The sequence below is a fragment of the Camellia sinensis genome, chromosome 2 (assembly GCF_055761805.1).
Source record: "Camellia sinensis isolate YWXY chromosome 2, ASM5576180v1, whole genome shotgun sequence".
NCBI classification, from domain to species: Eukaryota; Viridiplantae; Streptophyta; class Magnoliopsida; order Ericales; family Theaceae; genus Camellia; species Camellia sinensis.
The window spans coordinates 54,591,461-54,609,908 of NC_138962.1; the positions used below are offsets into that span (position 1 = coordinate 54,591,461).

At 43.5% G+C, this 18,448-nt stretch overlaps 1 protein-coding gene across 1 annotated transcript; it reads right to left on the bottom strand.

Annotated features, from left to right (window-relative positions):
- Positions 1–14,235: 14,235 nt before the first annotated feature.
- On the bottom strand, positions 14,236–14,886 carry LOC145813706 (uncharacterized). Its single transcript, XM_082909581.1, has one exon. The coding sequence runs from the start codon at positions 14,884–14,886 to the stop codon at positions 14,236–14,238; it is 651 nt and encodes a 216-aa protein (XP_082765707.1).
- Between the last annotated feature and the right edge of the window lie 3,562 nt (positions 14,887–18,448).

The window sequence follows — 18,448 nt, forward strand, 5'->3', positions numbered from 1 at the left end:
ACAATAACACGGCACTCTGAGCGCAAGACAATTTTTTGAAATTAAAAAATGCGTTCTTAACTGGGTATTGAGCTTACGACTGAACACAGCGAAGAAGACTGAACAATGGAAAAGAAAAGGTAAACAACCTAAACGCATCGAGACATACTCGGAACGACTCAAAGCAAGAATCGAGACAAACAAAATAAAAGACACGACACAAAGACGAGAGACCTTTCAGTTCGCGAGGAGCCAGTTTCTCCGGGTATTGTTTCCCACCCTTTCTCATTTGTGATTCTCACATCACTCGGCCCTCAGGTTCTGTTTTTGCTGAAAAAAGCCCTTTTCCTCACTTTTTCTCTCAGCGCACATCTCTCTATTCTTTAATCTCTCATTTTCTATCCCTCCCCTGGGTGGTTGATGGATGAACAGGAAGTTGCGGGCTCACGCCCAACATAATCAGCTCGCGGCTATTTCCTCTAGTGACATCTGTCGATGCGCCAGATGAGGGAATGGAGCATCTCGATCCATGCCAATTCGTGCTTCGCACTTGGCTTGATACTTCGCTGCTTGGAGGATGAGAGAGCTTTCAGCCCTTTGTTGTTAACTTCAGTTATGCCCTTTTCTGGCGGGTGGAGTGTCCTTTCTGGCAAGTAGAGTGCCCTTTTTCTGGCAAATATGTTGACAACGGGGAAAAGACAGAACACCTGACTTAACTTTGCCCTTAGTTCATTATTTTGACCATTTTTGATTTTGACGTTCTGTTAAAACAATTTTGACCAACATAAGAGTTAGATTAACATGCTTGTTCGATTTTTTGATTTAAAATCATGCAAGTTAGGTTATGAGCACTGAAAATTTTCCTTTTGTTTTTTTTGGGTCCAAGAAATGGTCCAGTTTTGAAAAATGGAGTACTTTTCGAGAAGATTAGTCAACCTCAGTAAAAATTCTCAAAAAATATTTTTGCAAACGACCGCTGCTCAACGAGCACGGAACCTACTCTTGAGATGCACAACTTCGGACCCATAGCAATGGAAAATTGCCCCTTGTCTGAAGGACACTGCATGGCAACGAAAAGTTGCCCCTTGTTTGAAATGACACTGCGGCGTTTTGAATGGCAACGGAAAGTTCCCCCTTGTTTGGATAGCACCGCAGCGCATTGTAGTCAGTCCTCAGAGCGACAAACACAACCAGACTCTCAGATACAGAGAAGACAAAGATGACCAGAACCATCGCATGGACACAGTCGATTTGGAAGTGTTTATGGCTGGACTTCATAATGAAATTGTCCACGTATCCCAAACATGGGAATCAAGCCTTACGTAGTTCGGGGTTAAGGTACACTCGGGTATTAACCTCTCCTTTTGCGCTCTAACTTTTGCCAAGGCCACCCTTCCGGGTTTTCAGCCTTGCGAGCTTTGTTCTTTTTTTTTTCTTTCTTTTTTTTTTGATATATTTTTTTGCATTTTTCTTTTTCTTTTCTTTTTGCATTTTTTGTCTCGCTCTAACTTTTGCCTGGGTCGCCCTTTTGGGTTTTCGACCCAGCGAGCCTCTCAAGGGTAAAAGTGTAGCTTTGTCTATGTCAAATGGTTTTGAGATCCTAAAGTCGTCTGAATCCAGGAGAATGACTGTTATTTGCTGACGAAGTGGAAGTCCATCCAATGGGGGCTGAATTTGCCCCTAGTGTTGTGGATAGGAACTCGGCTGTCCTTCAGCAATACTTTCTTCTTTCCTCCCTTCTAGGATTTGGCATTCTTGCCGATCTTCATTGACTTGCGGAATGATCCACCTTTGGCTCTTCGAGCTGTCTGACATTTTTCTGCCCCTAGTTCGAAGGGTGCTTCTGACCTAGCTTCGCAAGCTTCTTTTGATGACATCTGGTCTTCTTGATCTGACTTCCTTGCCTCTTGTTCGAGGGCTGCTTTGAATCTGGCCACACAGGCCTCACATTGTAGTTGACCGTTGAACGTTCTGAATTCGAGTTCAAGGTTTTGAAAGCAGAGGGGTCGAGTCTCGAGGCTGAGAGCGATCCTAAGCTGCACAATCTCAAGAGCGATTCTACACAAGTCTTCACAGGACCGCGCAAAACTTTTTTTGAAATCTTTTAAGAAAGCGACCAGTCGCTCGCGCTGAAGACAATGTAGAACCAATATGGATCAAGCCAGGATCCTTCCCAGTACTCACACTAACAAGCATGATTTCATTCATTAAGGGCTTAGCATACCTCTCTTTCTCTCAATTGATCAAATTTTTACAAAACCCGAGGAATTCCTTCCTCTTCGTTTTCACCGCAGTGTTCAAAAAAAGTTTTAAAAAACTTAGGTCAATGCAATAATTTCAAGGCACAAGAGAGCAGGTGGAATGCACTGCCGTTTCATTCAAATCCCGGCACAACTAGCACACGGCAGAAGCAAACACAAGAGTGCGAAAATCACTGCTATTTCAATCAGAATCTGTTGGCACAACTGGCTTCAAGGCAGAAACAGACTCAAAAGAAAACGAAAAGACAAACATAAAACAAGCAAGTGATGTCCGAGGTAACACCCCCGAAATCACTTGACTCCAACAAAACAGGACTGACTCGATACACCAAGGCAGACCCAAAACAAAAAGACTGACTCTATACAAAACAACAAGACTGACTCAATACCCAAGTTAGAAAGCACAAAAACTGGTGTTTGCATATTGCTCAGAACAGTGTGTGTCATTCCCATATCTGGAGTTAATTGAGCGCCACCCACAGCTGGTTCATCCCCTGATCACATCACATTATCCCCCAAGTTCACCGATCCAGTGCCGATAGACCTTGCTGAGCTCGGCGGGAGGATGACCCTGTTGTCAAACAGATCCTGTACTTCGTGGCGAAGACGAAAGTAGTTGTCGGTAGTATGGCCGGTTTGCTGATGGTACGCGCAGTACTGGGTAGCATCATGTGTAGCCGGAAGAGGGTTCGGGAGAGGCCGAGGCCGAGGCTCAAGGGGTTTGAGATGGCCTTGTCCAATAAGGATTTGGAGAGCTTTGGACAAAGGCATATAGAGGGCATGGAAGACCCTCCGACCTCAGGGTTGGTACTTCAAGGTTTGTGGATTTTTGCTGGGCACACCAGCAGAGGGATTAGCAGGTGCTGGCCTGGTTTGCTGATCTCTCCCCAGCAGAGTCGCCAGAAACTATAGACGTCCCCCGAACGCCCCGGGAGGAACGAGTCCCCCGTTCCGTTCGATATTGGGCTCACTATAGTTCAGGACTCTCAAATTGTCACAGTTCTAAGTCTGAACCAAATAGTCCAAATCCGACAAATCGTTTTGAGAAAACAGATTTTTGAAAGAAGTGCCAAACATGGACTGCTTTGCCAGATACAGAGCCGCCACCTAAATATTTTATTTTTGGGAAATTTAGGAAACCCTGACTCGTTTGCCTAAGGCCACGTGTCCGTCATCACCAAAGTTGCCTCGGCTCGGGAACTTGGGTACGATTAGGGAAGGTCACTTCGTGAGCACCCCCGCTCGCCCGATCAAAGATCGGCCTCTACTAACCATGATATCTATTTTTGAAAACATTATGTGTTCTTATTCCAGTTATTAGCCTAGATTTACTATGTGATGCGCACAGCATACAAGTATAGACTAGATCGCCTGAATTGGAACAAAACATTTCATGTTTGTTTGTTTGAAAATGGTTTGATGGTGCTACTCGCAAGTAGGCTAAGACGTGGATTTGCCACCCTCGAGTGGGCTTAGAAAACATGATTTTGCCACTATCTAGTGGGCTTAAAACACACATTTGATGAATTGTTCAAATCCAATAACCCAACCTTCACCCACAGGCATTTAGGCAGATATATCACATAAGCAATTAGCCTCATGGTAAGCATGCTATTCATGGCAGTCACTCACACGCATGCAAGGATGCTAAAGCATAAAAATTTACCGAGTACTCCAAGCCAAAACAGAAACCAATTAGAAATCCATGCATGATCCTAATTATACGGAGATGCCTAATGCAACACATGCAAAAATACAACTATAGCAGACTCGGCTATTCTAAACATGGCATATGAAATGCTACAGCTAACATGTATTCAACTTGGAATTGAAATACAAATGAAGTTAGTATGATACGCCGAGCATGGTGCATGCAAAACAGATGAATGAATGCAAACATGCTATCATACTGTATGCTAATTGAAACATGCCCTAATCTAACCATCATAAGCGGGTAAATAAAAGGGAGAAAGACGTGGGGTTGGAAGACATACATCACACGCACGCACACTTATTACAGTTGTGCCCTCGCGCAGAGGGTCCGAATAAAATAATGTACAGTCCCAAATAAATAGTACAGTCCAAATAATTACAAAATCCTAATTAATTAACAAATTAAACTAGGTAAGCTGTAAACTAGCATGCAAGCTAGGGACTGCCTCGACGCTGCTTCGGATGATAAATGATGGATGTTCGGGTTGCCTTGCGCGGAAATCCCTTGCGATGCCTCAATTAGCCTCTGTTTGCAATTATTCTTGGGATGCGTGCCAAGCTCCGGAAGGCTGCTGACTCTTGATTTGCTGTAACAGAGAGCAAGAGAGGGGAATGTCAAAGTATTTTCACATATGTATGCATGACTACCCTTCGGGGAATGTAGTTCTCGATCCTCGTGCCACCAATCACGCATCTCGATGCATGATGGCCGAGGAGTCGAATTGTGCAGCTTAATATGAAATGAATGCACACATGAACACAGCAAAACCTAAACTCCATCATGGATAATCCGAAGTGTCGGTGACTGGGAATTGAGACACGTTTCGTCACTCGAAGTACGAAGCGTCCCTCGTTTCCCGTGCTCGGGCTAACTCCTATCTCAAGCACAATGCAATCTGCATGACATACATGAATGCAACTAATATACAACCTAGCATGCACAATACTATGAAATGGCATACACGGTGCACGAGGTAACATGGCATACACAATGCGCTAACATACAACCTAGCATACGCAATGCTATGAAATAAAATGGCATACACAATGCACAATGGACTTACACCAACATGAGCGGACCTCAGCCACACTCACATAAGAGGCCATGAGATGAAAATGAGACACTCGAGATGCGTGCACGCATGCACGCAAACCGAGGACCGACCCTAAGGCACCAAATGCCACTCTAACAAGACATGGCAAGGCATGAAACATGATATGCAAACATGCAAATTTCAGAAGTGAAATATGATGCAAAACATCCCCGAATCATGGAAACATGGCACCCGGTGCATGAAATGAAACTGAAACACGAAACTAGGCATATGCATTGGCCTATAGCTATACAAAACATGCATTATTTGAACATGAAATGTGAAGACAGATTCAAGGCAGCCCCAAAAAAAACATGTTTACAGTTTTAAGCAAGGCCAAACAATGAACACAAATGGGGCTAAGCTAGCATGCGAAAATGGCCCTAAATGTGAGATAAAGATGCAAGTCATGGCTGCTGGCCTCAAACACGAGAGGGACCTTCAATAATGTTGAAGAGGGACCCAAAACATGGCATTTTTCAGCTTATGATCAAACCCAAAACTGTAATGACCCCAATATGCGTATAGAAAGTCATCCTTATTTAATTAGGGGTTAATGTGTTTTAATTCAACTATATCTATCGGAATTGAAAAATTATCTGCTGAGTTATGGCGACCTTTATTGTATCGGCTTGAAATTTTTTTACCCTCCGCTCGAGCATGGGCTCATTTTTGACATTCTTAATAGTGTATTTGGAATGTTCTTACCTTATTTTGGGGTATTGTTTAAGGTGGTGGTATGATGGTAAAGTAAAATTGGACCAACGAATTTAATTCGAACAGTTAACCTACGACCAGCCGTCATTCATTTGTTCTTTTCTTTTTCCACACTTGGAATTTGAATGTGAGGTTAGAACCATTGGAAAGCTTATTTCCGGGGCTTCGATTTGGACATAAGAACGACCTAGAACGGAGTTCCGATGAGAAAGTTATACCCGTTTGAAGTTTTCACATCTGTGCTGGAAGCAGAGCTGCACGTGCGGGGAATAGCGCCGCACGTGCGGTCGGTGCGGGACAGCAGCTCTAAAAACGGGATTTTTGGGCCATTTCTTGCAATTTCTTTTCCTCTCTTCTTCTCCCCTCTTCCATGTCCGAAACCCTAGCCCCAAATCCTTCAATTCCTTTACTTTGCTCATGATCCACCATGGTTTTTGGCATCAAGGATGGAGAACAAGGGAGGATCGATGTTTTTACCCGATTAGAACTTGGATTTGTGAAGGCTTCTTCTCAAGCTCACTTCTTTGCTTGATTATTGAGGTAAGGGTTTGAATACTCTTCAATACTTATATCCATAGATAGATTTGTGACATTTTATTATCTAAATACAAAATTTCCATATTTAGAGCATGTAGTGTATAGTATGAGATTTGGGGTTTTATGGTTTGAAGATGTTGGGAGTTAATTAATGGGTTAAAATGGTGAATTATGAGTCCTAAGTGTATAATCAATGGAAAAGTTGGAATAAAAAGTGTTGGGTTAATAAGTTTGATTATTTCTTGAAATCTCCATATTTTCTTGAAACCCTAGGTTGATTAAAGATGATAACCAAAGATTTAACCCAAATTGAAAGTAGAATAATGAAATTGAGGTATTGAATTATGTATATACAAGTTTAATTGGAATTTGGTGATACTTGGAAATTATGTTTAAAATTTGCGAATGAATTTTGTTATGAGCAATGTAAATCATGTTATAATGAGAAGGAAATTGGAGGAAATAATTTATTAATGATATAGATGACATAAACTCGGTTATGGAATGTTGAAATGGAATTTAAGAATTCCTCTTGAATTATGTTAAATTATATTTAATGATGTTGAGTTGAATCATGTTGCTTATGTTGAATTGTAGTGATTATGTGAGATGGTATTGACTATGTTGACTTTGATTTTTGTGACCTAAAATGTGGAGTTTTTCAAAATGGGTTAATCCCAAATTATTTTGCTAAATACTTGTGGGCTTGCTTAGTTATTAAAATCAAGAGAATGATTTATTTTTGGAAAAATGTGGAAGATGTCCATACAATTCCTTCCTATCTTGAAATCGAGGTGATTGATTATAAATTCCATATTGTGTTTGCAAGAATGGTAATCTTCTATTTCTATATATAGATATATTGAGATGGAGGAAATTGTGGTATAATGGATGGATAATGGTAGGCTTGTGAAGAATAATGAAGGAAGGAAAAAGAACTAATGACTAAGTTATATATGTGTACAGGGCACACTTCAGGACGGCCAAGCACTCCGTTATAGCACTGTGAGTAGTAGTACTTCGATGTATCTCTAACCGGTAATGATTATTGTCATTGACGTTATGATCTTCGTCATAAGAATTATGTTGACATGTATGTTATGTATGCTACGTAAATATTGTGAAATTATGAAAACATCAAAGGTGTATGCTATATGAGGAATATTGTGAAATTATGGAAACATCAAAAAGGATTTGTGAAATATGCATCTCGAATTTGTGAAGTATGGATCACCAACTTGTGAAATATGAAACGATGTGGCCAAGGGCCATTTGTGAATTATGAATCTATGTGGCCAAGGGCCATTTGTGAATTATAAATCTATGTGGCCAAGGGCCATTTGTGAAATATGAAGTTATGTGACCAAGGGCCATTTGTGAATTATGAATCTATGTGGCCAAGGGCCATTTGTGAATTATGAATCTATGTGGCCAAGGGCCATTTGTGAAATATGAAGTTATGTGACCAAGGGCCATTTGTGAAGATCAAACCTATGTGGCCAAGGGCCGACTTGTGACTTATGAAGCTATGAGGCCAAGGGCCAAACTTGTGAACTTGTGAATCCAAAGGGCCGAAGGCCGATGTGATAAGTTGTGACTCTATGAAACCCAAAGGCTAATGTGAATGTGAGAACCTCTCAGGCCAAGGGCCGAACTGTGAAATTGTGAAACCGATAAAGTCATCTGTAATCTAATGAAAATATGCTTACTTTTCGTTACTAATTATCAGGAATGTCCTGTCAACTTTACGTTAATTATGTCAACTCATGGGAATGATGTAACGGTTACCATTAGGACTCTGTTAATTACAAGGCAAGGCAACTATGTTAACATATAAGAATGATTAAACAAAGGTGTATGCTATTGATTAATAGAGCACGTAAAGTAAGTCATTTACCCAAAAGAACTTATGTTCATTCTTGAATGATGGATTCTGAGTAAATATAATAGTAGCTATGTGCATCCATATGAATTGAAGTTATTTTGCTATGATACTTATAAATTGGAAGTTATTCAGAATCTACGTTATAAGCGCAAAGTTTAGAATCATTGTGTGACCCTCATGAGAATGTGAATTAGTCTCTCATTGTTAAGCGTACGATAATGACATGATACAACAAGAAATGCTCTAGTTATGATATGTTCCGTTCGAATTAATGAATGATGTTCAAGTATGTTTTAGGCATGTTTCCAGTATGTTACAAGTTCAAGTATATTCAGGTATGTTTCAAGTGTATGTTACAAGTTTATGTTGTTACAAGCTTATGTATGTTACAAGTTTATGTATGTTACAAGTTTAAGTCTGCTACAAGTTCAAGGATGTTACAAGTTCTTTGTTACAAGGGCTTTATGCCACATGTTTCAAGGGCCTTAGTGCCATATGTTATAAGGGCTTCATGCCACATGTTTCAAGGGCTTATAGCCACCATGTTTATGTTGCAAGATTGAACCTAAGGCCATTATGTACTTAGCTCAGAATCAGACTAACTATGTGAACTCTACATCTTTATATGCATTGCCCTGTGTTATGTTTCAAATTAAGCATCGTTTTATTTATGTATTACTATTCACTGAGTCCGGCTCACTCTCTGTTATGTCTGTTTCTGTAGGTCACCAATCAGATGGTCAGTCCTAGCCATGACGCTGCCTTCTTTTGTCAACCTTCGTGTGTCCACGCACTATACACAGTCATTGATTTTGTTAAGCTGATAAGATGTTGGCTTGCTTTTTGAATGTCTATCTAAGAGTGATGTATATAGCTCTCATGTTTTTGTATATGCCCAATAATAGGGTTGGGTCTTTATATATGTATGTATATAACCGATGTTCAGGTGTATGTTTTAGATTTTATTTGTTTGTTAAAAGTTTGTGATCCTGGCATGATAGTAGTAGCTCGATGGAGTTTGTTTCCAGTGTCAAATTTTTATATTTAGTGCTTCCGTTCAGGCCCCATATATATATAGATATAAAACAGGTTAAGTGTCCGTTTCTAAAGTGGTCATGCCCAAACTTCTAGGGGCGGGTTTGGGGCGTGACAAAAACAGTGCACAAGCATGCTCAAAACACTATGCAAAACAAGGCCAAAAAGAGAGCTATAACACAAAGTACAAAAAGGATGCCTCAAACAGTAAATGACCCTTGATGAAACATGAAGAGGGGGTCAAAATAAGGCCATTTATAGTTCGGACCAAAGCTCAAAAACAGAAGCATAAGAGGCTAACAAATCATGCAAAAATGGAGCCAAAAGAGAGATACAAAGGCAAGTGGAAAATGGAATCCTCAAATAGTGATGAGCCCTTCAACAATGTTGAATAAGGGCTGAAAATAAGCCACTTTAAAGTTTATGACATGCCTCAAAACAATTTATACATAGGCCAAAAATACTACACAAGAAAATGGCATACAAGAGAAGCAATGAAGCAAGTGCAACAAGGAGGCCTCAAATAGTGAGAGGCCCTTAAACAAACATGAAAAATAGCTCAAAATAAGCCTTGCTCCAGTTAGGGTCGGAGCCCAAAATAGCAAGCAAGTATGGCTAATGTATTGAACAAAATGAAGCACAAAAAAGGAGAATAGGGACTCACCCTTGAAGACCAATCTTTGACAGCTCCTTGGCCTGAGTTTGGTGGCTCCTTAGCTCTGAAAATAGCCCTGAAGCTGCTGGAATGGATGATGGTGATGTGGTGCTAGGTGGTGGTGTGGAAATGGTGTAGGGCTTGAGGGTTTGGAGCTTGGAAATATAGAGAGAGAGAGAGAGAGAGAGAGATACAAGGCAAGAGGCTTGGGGGAAAAATTTGTAACCCTAAATATGCAGCTGGAAGGCCTGCTATATAGGCAAAAGAGGGGGGAAAAAGGGGGGGAAAATGGAGGGAAATGAAGCCAAGTTTCCCTCCAAAAGTTGGCCCCCCCGGATACAGAATCTGGGGGGAAAATAAGGGTGTATCTGCACTGTACTTGATGCAAGGATTCTGGCTGGCCAGTTATTGAGACTGTAGGTGGCCGGCCGGCCCTCCCCATGGCCGGCCGGCCAAGGGTCAAAAGGTTCAATTATGATTAGTGGCCGGCCACCTCAAATTGGTGGCCTCCCATGTGTGCACAACACAATCATGTGGTCAAAAACTGGACATAGTGAACCAGGAGAGAGAACAACCCACTTTTAGGAGGGGTTCAAAAGGGGCAGAAAGAATTACTCGCCGGCCACCAAATATTGGTGGCCTCCCAGATGTGTACATCATAAATATGGGGTTTAGGGTGCAAGAAAATGGCCCAAGGGTGGTCAACATTGGCTTTGAAGTGAGAAAGAACGGGCGACGAAGGGTGATGAAGGGATAAAGTTGGCTGACAAAAAAATTACTGGCCTCCCATCCTTCTGCAGCCTTCTTACCGATGAAACAGAGGTCCCTGCCAAAAATAAACTCAAACCGATGCAAAATGAAGGTTCGGGGGCCGAAACGCGCAGCTCAAGGCCCCGAAAACTGACTGTTAGGCACCGGGAGTGATGTTCGACCACGAAGTCGATCTCTCGGACCACAGTGTCCCTCAAAAGGGAGTAAATAAGATGCATGCCAAAAACAGGAGCAAACAGAGGTGGTTAAGTGGTCCCGAACCGAAGCACACGGCCAACGGCTCCGAAAAACCAAAAACCGGACTCCAAACGGGCAAAACGGCCTACGACCACGAAACGTAGCCTACGGCCACTGAGAGATAATCTACGAGACCTCTCCCTCCCTTCGGGAAGAGAAAACAGAGAAAACGGAGCCTGGTTCGCAAACCGAGGCAAAGCACAAAAGAGTTCGGAAGTCCGGAGGCAAGGCTCGCAGCCGAGACTCTGAAACTTCTGAACGAGCACAATATGCAATATCATCGAGTGCTCAACTAGTGACGTCTGAGTCTCAAGGTCGGTCAAAAATGGGGTGTCTACACCGGTCAGCTGACTCCTCTGCCAAGCTTGCGGCCAAGCTAAACACTGAACAGCCAGTGCAGGATGTCAAGCTCGCTCCTCTGTGGAGGCCGAAGTTTAAACACCGGGGTAAAAAGATCCAGGCCACCGCATCCGTCAAGGAGGACAAGGAGCACCTCTTGGCTTTTGATTTATCGAAGGCGTTGTTGCTGCCAAGCGACGTGACCGGGAGTGATCATGTTCTCGACACCCGGCTTGTGAAATTAGCAGTCAAGTCCATAACTAGGGAATGATTTAGAATTTAATCAAGTCTTTGCTCAGTTTACTTCTTTGCTTGGGCTAATTTCCTTCTTACTTCTTACAGGCCATCCAAAAATAACATCTCATCATGGACCGTATTGTCAATTTGTGGCACAAAGTGACTGAGCTAAATAACGCCAGCAAGAATGTCTTGGCTGAGCTCAGCCGAGCTAAGGCCTTCCTCGAGATCGCCAACGCTGATAATGTCAGGCTTCTCGGCTAGCTTGGTAGGGCCGAACAAGAGAGGGACGCTTTAAAAGCCAAGCTAGAGGCTGAAAAAAAAGCGAGACAGAAAGCCGTGGACGAGGCCAACAACCTCGGCTTCAAGGAGGCCGAAGATAACTACATCAAGCAAGTTGAAGCTACTAAGGACATTTACTTCAAGTCCAGTTGGAAGGCTGCTTGTGAAAAATTTGGCCAAGGATCTGAAACCAAGGTGTTCACCTCTCATCCCCCTGCCTTCTTGCCGGTCTATTTGATTTCTTACGCCAATGAAGTCTTCAACTCTTTGCAAGAGCAAGCCGAAGAAGAGGCAGAGGATGAGGCTGGCCAGAAAGAGACCGGCGACAAAGAAAAAGCTGTCGTAGTTGACCTGGAGGCCGCTACAGAGGGAGCCGGGGACGAATTCGTCGGCCTCTCCTCCCTAGTCTAGTCATGGATTCTTCATCTTTTTGCTTTGAACTTTTGTAACCGAGCTACAAGCCTCTTCTCTTGTATTGAAATTCTCAATTAATGAAAGTTTTTCCAATTTATCTCTTGCATTCTTGTATTCTGGCAATATAGTGTTTCTTCCTTGCAACCGTGCAACACATACTGAAACAAGCACTTGAAATTGACCAGGCAAAACCATCTCAATGGCCTAGCAAAATCACCTCAGCTAAAATCGTAGAGTTGAATAATTCATCAACTCTAACAGCCGAGCAAAATCATCTCGACTATAATGTTACAGTTAAACATTTCATCAACTCCATTGGCCGAGCAAAAATCATCTCGGCTAAGAGCCTGGAGTTGACAAATTCATCAACTCTAATGGCCGAGCAAAATCATCTCAGCTGAAAGCTTAGAGTTGAACAATTCATTAACTCTACTGGCTGAACATAATCATCTCGGCTGAAAGCTTGGAGTTAAACGATTCATCAACTCCATTAGTCGAGAAAAATCATCTCGGCTAAAAGCTTGGAGTTGAATAATTCATCAACTCTACTGGCCGAGAAAAAATCATCTCAGCTAAAAGAATAGAGTTGAACAATTCATTAACTCTGATGGCTGAGCGAAATCATCCCAGCTAAAAAAATAGAGTTGAACAATTCATCAACTCTGATGGCCGAGCAAAATCATCTCGGCTTCAGAAACAGAGTTGAACAATTCATCAACTCCGATGGCCGAGCGAAAGCATCCCTTCTAAAATAGTAGAGTTGAACAATTCATCAACTCTGATAGCCGAGCAAAATCATCACGGTTTCAGGAATAGAGTTGAACAACAATTCATTAACTCCGATGGCTGAGAAAAATCATCTCAGCTAAAGGCTCAGAGTTGAACAACTGATCAACTCTTTAAGCCGGTCAAAATCAGTTCGGCTTTGGGGGCAGTTGCCCCTTGTCTATTGCAATTCTTTATCCATAACAAATTTTCTATGTACAGTAATTCATTTCTATTACATATAGCATTCATGAATTCACATAGTGACTGAAAAAATTATATTGGTAAATGAAGGGGAATGCTAGTCCCTTACAAAAAATTACATTCCAAGATTGAAACTAAAAATAATATAACTTCAGATTGGCTACATTCCATGGCTAGGGTACATCTTTGACATCCAAATCTTCTAGATGGTATGCTCCTTTGCCCGCCAGAACGGTTATCTTGTAAGGCCCCTCCCAGTTTGCCCCTAACTTCCCTTCGCCTGGCACAAGAGTACTGTCCATCACCTTCCTTAAAACCCAATCCCTAACCTTGAACGGTCTGGGGTGAACCGATTTGTTATACTTCCTGGATAGTTCTTGTTGATACACTACGACATGGATCAGGACCTTTTCTCAGCATTCTTCTGCTAGGTCCAATTCTAAAGCAATGGCTTCGGTGTTCAAGTCGGGCTCAAAATTTTCGCTGCAAACGGTAGGCATACCGATTTCCAAAGGGATGACTGCCTTCACGCCATATGCCAAGGCGAACGATGTCTCCCCGGTCGAGCGTCTTGGTGTTGTTCGGTAAGTCCAAAGAACATTTGGAAGTTCCTCGACCCACTTTCCTTTGGCTTTCTCTAATCTTTTTTTTAGCCAATCTAAAATGGTCTTGTTTGATGCTTCGGCTTGGTCATTGGATTGAGGGTAGGCAGGCGTGGAATTATAGAATTCTATCTTTAGTTCCTCACAAAATCCTCTAAACAACCGCCTATCAAATTGGGTGTCATTGTCAGAGATCAAAGCTTTGAAGACTCTAAACCGCGTTATCATATTCTGCCAGACAAACTTCTTTACATCTTTTTCTTTAATTGTCGCCAAGGGGCTCGGCCTCAACCCATTTGGTGAAGTAGTCTGTCGCCGCGATGAAGAACTTGCGATTGCCCGGTGCGGTTGGGAGTGGTCCCACTATGTCGAGCCCTCATATTACAAAGGGCCAAGGACTTGTGAAAGGAAAGAATTCTCTGGCTAGCTGATGAATTTGGCGGACGAACTTCTGGCATTTCTCACATTTCCTCACATATTTCTGTGCATCTGCCTGCATGCACGGCCACTAGTATCCTTGCGAAATCGCGCGGTAGGCTAAAAATCTTCTGCTGATGTGGCTTCCACACATGTCTTCGTGGATCTCGTAAAGGAAAGCATCGACTCTGTTTGGGTGAATGCACTTGAGGTATGGACCGGTGAACGACTTCTTATACAAAGCGCCGGTTGGAAAGAGCCAAAACCGCTTAGACTTTACCCGAATTTTGTGCGCCTCTTTCTTGTCGGTCAGCAGGACTCTTTCTTTAAGGAAAATGATGATAAGGTCTATCCAAGAAGGGCCGAGCTTGGTGCAGAGAACTTCCATCTGTGCTGAGTCTTTAATGTTGGGTCTTGGGAGGAATTTAATCAAGAAACGGCTGACGGTTGATTTGTCAGCCATGGAAGCTAATCCGGCCAACTCATCTACCCGACAGTTATCTTCTCGACCAATTTGTTGAACTCTAATGGCTTGGAATTTCCAGATTTGCTCTCTTATCAAAGTTTGGTACTTGGCCATCCTGTCATCTTTGGATTCATATTCCCCAGAAACTTGGCTTACTACGAGTTGGGAGTCACTGTAAACCATCAGCTCAGATGCCTGTATTTGGAACACGTTTTTCAACCCGGCTAGCAACTCTTTATATTCAGCCTCGTTGTTTGACGCAGGAAATCCTAGCATGATGGAATGTTCAATAGTCAATCCGTTTGAGGAGATCAAGACCACTCCCAGCCTGGTTTAAGGCGCCATTGACAAAAAGTTTTCACATTTCGTCGACGAAAAGCTTTCAACATTCAGCGGGGTCCTGGGAGGTCTAAAGGTCTAGGTGATCAGAATTGCTCGGATGCTCGGCTAGTTCCGCGGTGAGCGTACCGTTGACGATTGCAACAAACATGTCTTCATCCCCCAGTGGCGATGCAGCATTGGATCTAATAGGTTGCCCTGTTATTCCCAAATCCGACGGCGCATTGCCAAGCTAAAGTGGGCCTTCGAGTGATGGGTCTGTAGACGAGCGCATAACTTTTACGTCGCCTTTAACATTCGATTGGATGGAAGGCTGTGCAATTTTCGCCGTGCCTATCCTCTGCAGCTCGGTTGCACCAATAAGATTCACTAAGCAAACTGAATGAATTCCTGGTAAGAACTCAGCAACAAAGTCGACTAATGCTTGGGCTTTGATAGCAGTCTGGGGTTGAAACTTGACGTCGAATTGCCCCAACTCGACTGCCCACTTCAGGATTCGACCGGAGAAGTCTGCTCGTTCAAACAAAGCTTTCAAAGGAAATTCGGTTAACACCATGATTGTGTGAGTATGAAAGTAGTGTGCCAATTTCCTTGAGGCCATCATCAGTGCTAAGGCGAGTTTCTCCAGCACCAAGTATCTCGACTCTGCCGGGAACAAGATTTTGCTCACGTAGAAGATCGGTAGATGCTAGATGCCTTCTGTCCGAACAAGCACCGCACTTACGGCATGTTAAGAAATAGCCAGATAAATATAGAGTTCTTCGCCATGCTTCGGCGTGACCAAGAGTGGTGCAGAAGATAGGTATGTCTTTAGCTCGGCTAAGGATCTGTCACATTCTTCATCCCATGAAAAACTTGGTCTTCAAGACTCGGAAGAAATGGCGACAATGATCTGATGACCAGCTTATAAATCGGTTAAGTGCGGCTGCCATCCCGGCAAGATGTTACACGTCCTTTGCCGAGTTGGGTTGCTTTCAATTCTTGTATGGTCTTGATTTGAGAGAGATCTGCCTCGATGCCACGATTAGTGACCAGAAAGCCCAAGAATTTCCCTAACCCCATGCCAAAGGCACACTTTGATGCATTCAGACGCAACTTGTGTTGTTTGAGAATGGCGAACATTTGCGCCAAGTCAGACAAGTGGTCGGCCTTACGTTTGCTCTTTACAACCATGATGTTGATATATGCCTTATATGCCTCCATTGTTTGGCCGAGTAAGGGAGCGAACATCTTCGTGACCATCCTTTGAAAGGTCGCCCCGGTGTTTTTCAACCCGAAGGGCATAACTCGATAGTAGAACAACCCCCTTGGTGTGGTGAAAGAAGTAACCTCCCGGTCAGGCTCATGCATGGCGATTTGATGATAACTGCAATAAGCGTCCAAAAAGCTAAGTCGGTTGTGGCCAGTAGTAAGATCCATTAATTGGCCGATTCTGGATAAGGAAAAATTGTCTTTAGGGCAAGCACGGTTGACCGTCTTGTAGTCAACACAAACTCGCCATTTGCTGTTCTTCTTTGGCACCACGACCGTGTTGGAAACCCACCGAGGATAGTGCACTTCCTATATTGCCCTTGCTTCAAGCAAGTTTTTGACCTCCTCTGTAACTACCTTGGCGTGATGAAGAGCTGATCTGAATGACAGGCCGGGCATCTGGAAAGACATTGAGTTGGTCGCAAATAAAGTTTGGATCGACGCTAAGCATGTCGTAAGGCGTCCATGCAAACACTTCGATATTTGCCACCAAGAACTCCACCATCTTCAGCTGTTCTTGGGCGGTCAGAATGGACCCCAACAGAAAGAACTTCTCAGGGTTAGCTTCATTGATCCTTACCTCTACTAAGTCTTCAACAGCCTTTTCTTCGGCCTTAGTACCCACATCATTCAGGATGTTTTGATCCTCCAGTCCTTCAATCATTTGCACGAATGCTTTGGCTACTCGGCTCTCATTCACGACCACGAAACATTGCTTGGCCATGAGCTGATTGCCCCAAATCTTTTCTATCACTCCCGTAGCATAGGGAAGCCTCATAACTTGGTGGTAGGTTGAGGCCACCACTGGCATGGCGTGAAGCCATCCTCTGCCTAGGATTAGATTGTATGTAGAAGGTACCTTCAACAACCAGAACTCCATCTGCTTGACCACGGATCCGGCTTTAACCGGTAGGATGATTTTTTCCATGGGCCACTCCGGTTACGAGTTGAAACCAACCAGAGGCGAGATCGTTGGTGCCAAGCCTTTATCACTGAGTTTGAGTTGCTTGAAGGCATCGTAGTACATTATTTTGACTGAGCTTCCCTGGTCGATCAGAATGCGCCGAACGTCAAAGTCCTTGACGCGAAGGGTGACCACCAACGCATCATTGTGCAGCGTCTGAATCCGTTCAAGATCTCGACTTGAAAAGTTGATCACATCTTTTACCTCGGTTTTACTCTTTTTGATTGCGGGTTGGACTGACAGGACTTCCCTCATATGCTTGGCCTTTTTAATCATCCCTCAGAGCTCACATACCCGTGCTGGCTCAATGATACCATGGATCACGTTAATCACGCCTTGGGGGGGCACTTCTAGGGCGGCCAAATCGTTTGGCTCATCCAGAGTATGGGGCGCGGACTTGACGCTTTCGTCAATATAACAGTCCAAGTGACCAATAGTGCCCAACTCCTCCAAATGTTGTTTTAAGGGCAAACAGTCCTTAGTACGGTGCCCTCGCTCGCCATGAAAGGTACTGCAATACTGCGGATTGAACCCCCTCTATGTCACCCAGCTTATTCGAAAACAGGACGTACATCTCGTCACGGATTTTGCTAAGGATACAGTAGATGGGGATCTTGAAAACCGTGGTGATACCTATGTGGGCGTTCAACTTCCTCTTTGCATCTTCCACGGCGTCACGAGAGTAATCTGCTCGGTCGTTGCGACGACCTTTGCCTCAGTTGCTGCGGTCTACATCGCGGTCTTACTCTCTTCTGCAGTTACTCGGATGGTTCACCTCATGTCCGACCGCGTGAACCTTGCCAGCCATTCTTTTATCCGTTGCCACCGGATTCGCCTTCGCGATGGTCGTGATAGCATCATCCTCTACTCGGATGTACTCGTTGATGCGCTGTATCAGTAGCTCCATGGTCACCGGCTGGTTCATGGTAAGCGAGTCTCTCAGTCAATCGCGCTTGTATGAGGTGATTGTCAGGTTGGTCAGGCAATCAAGGATTTTGTTGAAGGTTTTCCAATATTTGGCGTTGTATGCTTTGAGAGAGTCGCCCAGCTCCATCTTGATACCCAGAAGGTGGTCGACTTTCTTTGGCGTTTTGGTGTTGGTCTTTAATCGGGTCACGAATGCTTCCGCCAACTGCTACCACCTTTCGATACTTTCCTCCGACAGCTTCTCGAACCACTTCAGGCCCAACTCGTCCAAACTCGACGGAAAAATAAGGCACATGAGGGCATCATTACGCTTGTATCTAGCCATAACCTGCCGGAAGTGGCTCATGTGCATGTATG